This window comes from Oryzias latipes, chromosome 15 (genome assembly GCF_053564925.1).
Source record: "Oryzias latipes strain Hd-rR chromosome 15, Olatipes_Hd-rR_3.1".
Lineage (NCBI taxonomy): Eukaryota > Metazoa > Chordata > Actinopteri > Beloniformes > Adrianichthyidae > Oryzias > Oryzias latipes.
Window position 1 is genome coordinate 28,567,732 of NC_136251.1, and position 10,356 is coordinate 28,578,087.

At 37.6% G+C, this 10,356-nt stretch overlaps 1 protein-coding gene across 1 annotated transcript; it reads left to right on the top strand.

Moving 5' to 3' along the window:
- The first annotated feature begins 330 nt into the window (after positions 1-330).
- Positions 331-10,111, top strand: sft2d1 (SFT2 domain containing 1). Its single transcript, XM_023963196.1, has 8 exons — positions 331-561; positions 1,254-1,340; positions 2,234-2,316; positions 4,375-4,456; positions 4,544-4,579; positions 4,682-4,740; positions 6,850-6,879; positions 9,525-10,111. Exons 1-8 carry the CDS (start codon positions 496-498, stop codon positions 9,562-9,564), a joined length of 483 nt encoding a protein of 160 aa, XP_023818964.1. The 5' UTR covers positions 331-495; the 3' UTR covers positions 9,565-10,111.
- Positions 10,112-10,356: the final 245 nt, after the last annotated feature.

Consider the following 10,356-nt stretch of genomic DNA (forward strand, 5'->3'; position numbering starts at 1 on the left):
AAAGTAACGCAAATTGCTTTATTTATCTTTTAAAAGAGGAAACTTAACAATCATAGTAATAGGTTTGTAACTCAATAAATATTTTCACAGTAAGAAAAATCTGTAATTAGAATATTTCTAAAACAGATGTAACTCAGACTGATAAAACCTTCATTATGTTATGCTGTATTTTTTTCAACGTCAGGAAACAGCAACATTTTTTTTTTTTTGTCTGTCAGGAAACAGCAACAGTAACACATCCGGGGAAGTGGCTTGACGTTGTACTTGAAATCTGATCTGACGTCAGTTTTAAACTCCGCCTAATGAGTAGCCGCGTGCTAGCTGTGATTTAAACCGATCCCAGGTCGGCTCTATCTAAGGGCTTCGTTCCGGAAGTCAGCGTTTAGCTTCTGTGGTCAACATTTGCGGACATTTTTATCCACGAATGTCCGCATTTTAGCACAGAACATTTGATCACAATTTCTAACCACTTTAAAAAAATATATCTCTAAAGTAATGGACAAGCTACGTCGTGTTCTCAGCGGCCAGGATGACAATGAAGAACTGGGTTTAACTGCACAGGTAAGCTAGGCGCTGTGTGTGTGTGTCTGTCTGTGTGACAGTGGCTAATAAACTTTCTACTAAAGTTAATTAAATGATTGTCATCTATGTAACTTAGTTGTATTCATTATTTTCATTCTTTCTGTTTTATATTAGTGAATAAAAACAAATTTTAATGTTTTTTCGTAGAGTTTTCAGTAGTTTGAGCGTTAGCTAATGCTAGCTAAGGCTAAGGCTCAAACTTGTGTGTCCACCTGCTGATTGGTGTCATTTTTACTATCGTAAAACCTCAAACTCTTAAGTTCTAAGGGGACTTCATTGTCAAGGTGATCTCTGTAACTTGGTTGCTGCACAGCTATGAGCTACAAACACATCGATTAGGAAAAATTCCCAAAGTTTTTCGTTTATTTTCTATCACTGGTGTAAGTGACTATTTTCTGTTCAATTTAAAATAACCCTGTTTGTTTACACTTTTGCACGCCTGCACAATAGGAGGAGTTGAGGTAAGCAGGTGAATTGATGTCAGTGAGTTGTTCTTATTTTGTATTTCCTTAAACTTGTTTCCTCTAAGCTGTTTTATTTACATAAAAAAAGGAGCTGTGAAAATGTTTTAGTTGTGTCTCCATGGTTGGTTGAGTGGTCAGCGGAAGCCCGCTCAGCTGTCTGCAGGTCAGCCAGCTGTTCTCCTGACATCCTCTCATTGTTCTCATCAGGTTCTGGATTCCAGCAGCCTCAGCTACACCACCAGGGTGAAGTGGTTTGTCATATGTTTTGCTGGAGGCGTCCTGTGCTCCATACTTGTGAGTGTAGCTTTTATGTTCTGAAAAGTTGCTTTTTTAACTGCTTTTCCTCTTAGTTTTTTCTTCTTTTTTTTTTACAGAAACGAAGAAATAATAATAATGTAATTTTTTAATTAGATATTTTAAAATGCAAATTAGTGCAAATCCTTTATGAGAGGTTTACCGAAGGGTTTTATGAAAATATATTTAAAAAAAAGACAGATGACCCGCACATGACAACACTTCTGCTCATATTCCTTTATTTTACACATCATGTAAGTTTGAATATGTTTTGTGCTTTAACTGCAAATGTATTGTTACACAAACCCCAGTTTGACTTCTCACTTAATGACTAAAAGTCGAATTGTTGTAGTCCAGCTGAACACTGTTTTTATCCTAGAAGCCATCCAGTCTTTCAGTTAGCCCTTTTTGAATTTAGCCTTTATTTATGCAGACAAAGACCCACTGATATCGAGGGTTATCTGGTCAAGAGGTCAACACAGAAAAAGGAAAACAATTAGATGGTTAGAATAGTAAAGAAACAAATTAAAAACACAGGTACTGTGCAAAGGATTTGGCTTTTCTTAAAATAATATGAAAAGTGCTGGGAGGAATACATTTCAACGGTTTCCTCTCAGTTTGTGGGTTCATGTCTCGAGTTCCAGTCCATGGTGAGGTCAATACAAGATGATATGGTTAAATCCAGAACTCCTTTGATTTTCTTCTATGATTGATATCAGAGCTCAGGAGAGAAATCTGAAGTCATGAGACGATGTTAGTGTGGAAAGAACCTTTCTGGACTTCTTTGTAAACCATTTGACTTATTTTGAATTCCAGATACTTGGTTATGACTTTCTGAATAAGATGGCATGACTTTGTACCTGACAGAGAATATTCTGTCACTTTTTTTTTAGGGCACAGCACTGCTGTTTCTTCCCAAGGGGCTCAAGCTTTTTGGTGTTTTCTACACTTTAGGGAATATCTCTGCTCTGGCCAGGTGAGACTGTTTACTTCTTACACTCACATTTGGATCTTTAAAGACCTACATAAAACTTGCATAAATGTGCGTTTTCTGATCCAGCTGTTGTAACTAAAATGTCTGCTTTTAGGTGAAATTCTTTACAATTTTAATCCTTTTACTTGTGTGAGTTTAAAAGAATCCTGTTTGTTTTCCAAACATACGATTGTACTGTAAAGAAAAAAAAAAATCCCATAGCAGTGCTTTAGTTTGTCTGCTAAACATGTTTTTTTTTTTTTCAAGAGAATCAGTCTTTTCCAGAGAACACGCGGTCCAGTTCACTGTATACAGGTTAAAAGAATGATATAATGAATCATGCAGATGTTTGACATTTTAAATCTAATTGTAATATAGTTTGCTTTAAGTTGCAGTTTAAGTCAAGTTTTCTAATAACAGTATAAATAAGACAGAGTCAATGTTTACCATCAAAGTGTTAATTTAGAGATTTTTTAAAATCCTTTTATTTAATCTGGAATCCTTTCTGCGGTTGAATCGGTATGTTACATATCAGTATGTTAATGGATAACTCTTAGTCACACTGAGGAATTGTGGGAATGCCCGTTTGAGTCTGAGTCGGCCTCCGGCGTCGGAACACGCTTCTGCTGTGTGTCATCTGACAGACGCTCGGCTCAAAGCTGCACGCATGAACAGTTGGGAAAGCCTCTGCGCCGTTGACGTCACTAACGTGACTCCAAATGCGTCCTCCTGCTGTTCAGCCTGAGAAACTTCACCCACGGCCAGTGTGTGTTCGTCGTTTGTGTATTTTTGTTCAGTGCTGCACTCCAGTCGTGTGGATCTAAAGCTGTTTACACACCAGAAGTAATGAGGTCACGATGTAAACAGTGAATCAATTAGTCTTTTGAGCAGAAACCTCCATTCCGAAATCAGACATTAGTCAAGTGGATCCATGAAGTGCAAGAAAAGGATGATTGTATGATGAAACCAAAGTAGGAGAAGGAAAAGAAGAAGAAAAGCTCTTTTGGTTCTCGGAGATCAACTTTGTGTTTCTTCTGGCTCAAAATACACAAAAGAACAACAAAGCTGAATTTTAATGGATCCGCTGCAACCTTCACATGAATAATTTAACTGGTTTCAAACTGGTTTTATGTCCTTCTTCTATAAAGACCCACTCTGATCATCTTGATCTGTTTTAAACGTGTCATGATTATGACAATTTTTAGACAAAATCAAAAAAACGGTTTCATTTTCTAGGAGCGTTCTGTTGCTGCTGGTGTGTAGTTTATGCTAGCTTACAGCCCCTCACAACCCCAACGTAACATTACAGATGCAACAAAAATGGCGAGCAATATCAGAGCTTTCCATCCATACAGTTTAGATCCAGATTCCAGCTCAGACAAGGAAAAAAAAGACGTTCATGGATCTGTGTTTGTCTGCAAGTGGATGCATCAGAATGGAGCTTGTGGCCCGCCCAGCGTCTTCTCTACGTTAAAAATACAAACTTTTTCCAACGACATTTTTTTTCCTCTCCTCCTGAATCACAACCATTTGAATAAAGAATTGCTCAGAAACGCAATTTGAGCTTAATCTTCCTTATATTTGTCCTCCATCATTGGAAAAATGCTACAAGAAAACATGTTAAAAAACACATTTCATCAAAGTGGGTCTTTAAAGCAGTTCATTATAAAGTGGATGTTAATGACAGTCCAGCTCCATCACCTTCAGGAATTATGGGTAACGGTTTTCCGAATTTTATTTGGTATTTAAATACAAATAAAATGTATTAAGGTGAGGTGAAATCAAAAACTAAATCTAATTTTTACCAATTCCATTTTTGTCTGAATTCATCCTTAAATAATTTTTGGGTTTAAAACATTTTCTGTCAACTTGGTTTTTCTGTTTTCTGTCAGAGAATGATCTTGTCTTAGACATCTTCCTGTTTCATATCCAAAGCCATTAATGTGAAACATTTGAGTCCAGTCGATTAAAATAAAGAGTCAACTATAAAGGAAAATTGACTAAATAGATTAAATCAAATTAAAGGCGTATGGATATGTCCTTTTTTCTTTCTTTCCAAAGCACTTGCTTCTTGATGGGACCACTTAAACAGCTGAAGCGCATGTTTGAACCAACAAGACTCATAGCCACCATAGTTATGCTGGTAAATGCATTTAAAAAAAAAAAATCTGTTTTACTTTGAAAGTTTGCCCTGTAAGCACACCTTCACTTCCTGTCCTCTGTCCTGCAGCTCTGTCTCATTTTAACGCTTTGTGCAGTTTTTTGGGTAAGTGTGCAGAAAAGATTAAACGTCTGCTTTGTATGTTTTTTTTCTTTTTTTTGTTTTTAGTATATTCGGTTATAAAAGTAACTGTTTTGTGCTCAACAGTGGGGGAAAAATGGATTAGCCATCATTTTCTGCATTCTGCAGTTCTTGGCCATGACGTGGTGAGTACCCATGTTTTAGTTTTGGATTATATTGGTGAACAAAACAGACCGACTTGTGTTAAAGAGCCACCAAGCTTTGTTCATTTTGTTGGTCGTTGGTGGTTCTAACTGTTGAGTCATTCTTGCATAACCCAAAGTGTTGTGTCTCTTTAACATGGAGGTACAATTTTATTGTGTTATTTCTTTGGGGGTTTTTTTGCGGTTTGTGCTGGGAAATGTTTTTCCAAATCAGTTTAGACGTTGAGGATGAACCCAGATTATGCGCTGACAGCTGACTGAAATGTAGGCTGAGGTGAGTAGTAGGCAGGTTGCCAGGTTTGACAGTAGGTCAGCCTATTTAGAGACAGGCATCTCCAGGATCAGTAGATTATTTGCTTGGCAGTGAAGACATGCAGTTATTTGGACCGTTTATAATGTTAAGATCAGTGCTGAATCACTGTATGATTGCAGTGAGTCAGCACCTTTTTTTTTTTAAAGAAGAGCAAAACTAAAAGAAACATTTTTCTCTTTCTTGTGTTTGTTTGTCAAACATTTTTGTCATTTTGAGAGCTTGTTCAAATCAGCTTTTTGAAGTTTAAACTTATTTAAAAAATGTTGCAAATGTGTTATATGTTGTAAACTCAGAAGAAAAGGTAAACTGGTCAAATTAAGTTTTTTTATTTTTTTCATAAAAGTATCAGCAATCAGATCACTGAGCTCCATATTGATTGAAGGTGTCTGCCTTACATGCTGATTAAAATCAGGTTTTGTGAACTAACTTGGCTAAAGGCTTTAGTAGATTTGAACTGAAACTGCTTAGATGTAGATTCACAAAGAAACGGAGCAAATCTAATTCCTAAGGTCTCTCTGTTCCTCTTTCTTTTTAAAAGCATCTCGTCTTTGCAGCTCCTCACAGCTGCGACCCACAAGTGACTTTACTTCACTTTAAATTATTACAACACAGCAAAACATCCCAGTAACTATGAAAAGGGAACAGAAAGAAGAAAAAAAAATGTATGATTATAAAAACAATTTGTGCTTTTTTTTTAACTCAAATAATTTAAATATAAATACATCTTTTTAATCATTTATGGTCTGTATTTGCAACAATAGACAGCATTTTTTTCCAGAGACCTCTTTTTATTTTTAAAGGCAAACATGAAATGACTTAATTTTTATTTTTTATTTTTTCCGGAGTAAAAACTTTATAAATACGAAGATTTTATGACTGTTCTGATGACAACAACTTGGACGGCTTTTTATTTATTTTTTTTACATTAAAAACATGATGCATTGTGGTCTATATTCGCCAATCTTGAGAGCATTGATGCAAACTGGCTTTTCACAGAGACTTCTGGGAAATTTGCAGGGCACTGGATTTTGGAAATGAGTCGGACATCCCAAAAAACACAATTGAAGGAATTCTGACACAACCTCAGATACTCCGGAAATCCGTCTATAGTGCGGCTTTGGTGCGACCTGTTTTTTTTACCAAACTGCCTTTAGCCTTTATACGACACAATGGGTTTCTTTTTATTTATATATATATATATATATATATATATATATATATATATATATATATATATATTTTTTTTTTTTTTTGAACATATGGGTGATGAAGACATGCTCAGCTTCTTCATGGAATCCCACGGGATCCACGTTTTAGTGACAGGACATCATCCGCTCCTTTTTTCACACCCCACCGGCGCACTCGCTTTTCCGCTCTGCCAGTGACTTCAAGCACATCGCCATGGCAACCGAACTCGCACGTCCCAGGCTCCTTCTCAACAGACTGGGGGGGGGGGGGGGGGGGGGGGGGGTAGTGCACTCCCACACAGGGACTCACAAACCCTTTTTGTGGAGGTGATTCTGGAAGAAGACGTCACGCTCCCACACAAGAGTGGGCAAAATCCGGTTCCTCCGGTGACTGGAAGACGGCTGTTTATGAGCGAGTCATGAAGGAGCCCCAGTTAATCTTTCACCAACTTCCCCATACTTAAGATATTTGATCAGCTTCTTATAATGGAACAACTATTATTATTGTCCATTCTGACAACATTTATGTAGATTAAATAGGAATAAATCTAACTCTTTTTTTTTTTTTTTTTTTTTTTCTTTCCCTTTCAGGTATAGTATCTCATACATTCCTTTTGCCAGGTAAGATGTGTTAATAATTGATGCCAATTTTCATTATTGTTGTGTAAATATTTGTGAAAAGCATAAACAACAATCAGACGTTCCTGGATCATTGTCAGCCCCTGCTAACCCTCCTCACAACTCTGTTATTCCAGAGCTTTGTGATGCTTTCAATGAAAACATGTTTTTATTTACCCCTCATCACTGTTTGCCTCCACCATATGGCCGTATTACGGCAGTAATCCTCCATTAATGCCTCTCCTTCCAAGCATTAGCCTTTTCATATTATTTCCCTTGTCCCTTAATATTCAAAGGCAATGTCACAAATAATGCTCTTTCAGTGAGATTTATCAAATTATTTTGTCTTCAGTCTGGCGTTTCTATTAATAAGCTTATGGTAATCTCTACAGGGTAAAAGCTCTCTGAAAATTTTCCATTAGATGTTCATAGACTGCTTTTGTAGAAACCAGTCAGATACATTTTTATCCCTTTTTTTTTCTGCTTACTTTATAATTTACCAAGAGAAAAAAACCATCAATTTTAGAAAACTGAAACACAGAAATAATGCTTTTATTTTGAAATGCTTTATTCAGCTTGGGATGCTGTTTTGTCAGTCCAGCTGCTGCAGGGTTAGATGGCGTTTAGGGGTCCTGAACCCCTCCCTCACTGCCTCCCCTCTGGGTCCAGTGTGTTTTTGGGCAACCCTCTAATCCACCCTGACAGCTGAGAGACGTCCCGTAACCCCACCCTAGTCCATCCTCCCCCCAACCAAAGGCTGCAAACAAAGCAAAGCATCACGTCACTGAAGACAAAAACCAAATTCCTTCAGACGGAAGGGAATTTTTCATACGTTTCTTTTGACATTTATCAAAAGAAACTTTTATAATTATTAATTTCTACTCCCCCACCCAAAGTATTTCTTATACATTCAATTTGTCTGAATTCGGTGGTTGGTGGCCTCATTTCTGGCCGCACTCGAGGCTCCTCCCACCTGTCCAGCTATGGCCTCGCATGACCAGAAGCACTTGAGCCTTTAATGTGTTTTACTTCTAAATCTCCAACACCTGCCAAGTCACTAAACCTGCTGCGTGTTTGCAGCCACGCTTGTGCCGCTCCAATGATTAAGTACAAAGGGACGAATCCTCCAATGAGCCACGCCCTTTTTAGGGGGAGAATTTAAACAGCAAAAAAAAAAGTCACAGTTGGTTTATTGCTCAAATTTAAACAACAATTAGATGGAGTAAATAAATATTGAGTTAGTTGTGTTAAATATTTGTAGATAACTCCAGTCATCTTTAGAGCTATTTTAAGAATATTTCCGGTGGTCTTTTAAATATTACCGTATTTTCCGGACTATAAGTCGCACTTTTTTTCATAGTTTGGCAAGGGGTGCGACTTATACTCCGCAGCGACTTATATTCGAAATAAATTGAAATAAATACATTGTTAACCCTCCTGTCATGTTCATTTGTGAGGAACAGAGATGATATTCCTGGGTCAATTTGATGTATGAGGTATGTTAAGTGTTAAGAGGATGTTAAGTGACTCAGAGAATCAGCAAACTTTTTTTTACAGTAAGATCTTGAAGGCTAACAACATAATATTCTATTTTCCAATGATTTCATAGATTCAGAAATGCAATAAAAATGAAAACTGTTTCTACAAATACAGGATGAAAACAGAGTATTAGTTAGCCAATGATGCTTCATGAAAAGAATAAATAAATAAGTTTGAGAAAAAATTACTGTGAAATTATTAGATAAACAGTCTGCTTTGATTGTGTCATAAGGTTGGGAAAGTTAAAATGCGACTTATAGTCCAGTGCGACTTATCTGTGTTTTTTTCTACTTTATAATGCATTTTTGGGCTGGTGCGACTTATACTCCGGTGCGACTTATAGTCCGGAAAATACGGTATTATGCTGTTTTTAGGCTATATCAAGAAAATAGTTTTTTTTTTCTAGGACATAGTTTTTGCTGAGCTGCAGTAGTTTCCGCCCCCCTTCCCTTCCCCATTGCTGAGAGCTCTCTGTTTGTGGCCCACCCAGTGTATTTTCTACGTCACAAATACGATCTTTTTCGAACAGCATTTTTTTTTCATCTGCTCCTTATTCACAACGATTTGAACCGAGAAAAACTCAGAAATGGGATATAGAGATTATAAATCTCCTCCATCATCAGATGGTTGAAAACACCATTTTCCTCAGCGTGGGTCTTCAAGGAGCAGAGCAGCTGTTTGTCCATCAGCCTCCCCTCCTCCCAACAAGACTCTCCTCTTTAACCTTGACGGGCCCCCCCCCCTCCCCCCGGCATTAAGGCCGTAGCTGCATAGCAACGCCGCGGCGATGCCAGGAGCAGGCTGTTGTGGGGGGAAATGGAGTAAGCAGGGTCGTCATGGTGACCGGGGCATCATCCTTTAACTCATTTGTACCTGAAGCAAGGGACCCCCCCCCCCCCCCCCAACCCAACCGCATGTGGTGCTTCCCCACCAAAACATGCTCACTTATTCATGACCAGCCCATCCCAAAGCACCGAAACAAAGGGTCCAAAATTCTCTTGCAATATCAAGAACTTTGATGCTTAAAATATTTTCTCGTATTTTTAGACAAAAAAAATTATTTTCTCAACATTTTTTATTTGAATATGTCTTTTTGTTTTTGTTTCCAGGGACGCAGTGATCAAGTGCTTCACAACCTGTCTGAGTTAGAACTGAGGAATCAACAGCTTCCTCTGAAAAGTGGACAAAATGTGCAAAAGCCAAAAGGAGTGACCTTGTAAAATTTTCATTTCCACCTTTTATGCAAATTCCCTTCAATGCAGTAATGTGAATTCTTGCTTTTGGACTCTAGATAAAGCTTTGTACCGATAACAATGCCATGAGTTCGTTTGTTTGTTTTTAATGTGGAAGTATTGAACGATTTCTCTCTGGATGTATTTAAGAATGCCTATAATTTCAATATTTCTAAGATGTTTTTCATGGTTTTTTCTGCAGGGACATATTTGACTTTGTTGTGAAAAAGCAATTTGCTGATGAATTTCCGTAAAATATGCGTTTCCTTATGATTTAACACGGCAAATTCAAGTTTTACTAAAAAAAACAGTTATTCCTATGGATTCTTAATGGTGTTTTGTTTTTTCAAAGAGGAAAAGTGCATATCTGAAATATTCCACTCCAATAACAGCACTAGAATTGTCTGGTCTGACAGTGAACGCCTCATTCATTAAAATAAAAAAAATGCTTTTTCCTTCATAAATCTGTGTGGAGGTTTTTTTTTCAGCCATATGTAGGAACGACCCAGTTAATTACGCTTTTCTGAGCATTGTGAGTTTGACATGACCTAATAACCCATCTTGCGTCGCGTTCCATATATTGTTTTGGCACGCAGCCTTTGAGGATGTGGTTGTCATGACAACCTCCTCCAGAGAATGCCTTGCGTTTGCCGAGTCCTATTTGTGGAGCCGATGCCCGCATTATCCCGAGATGCGCTTCGCTCTGAGG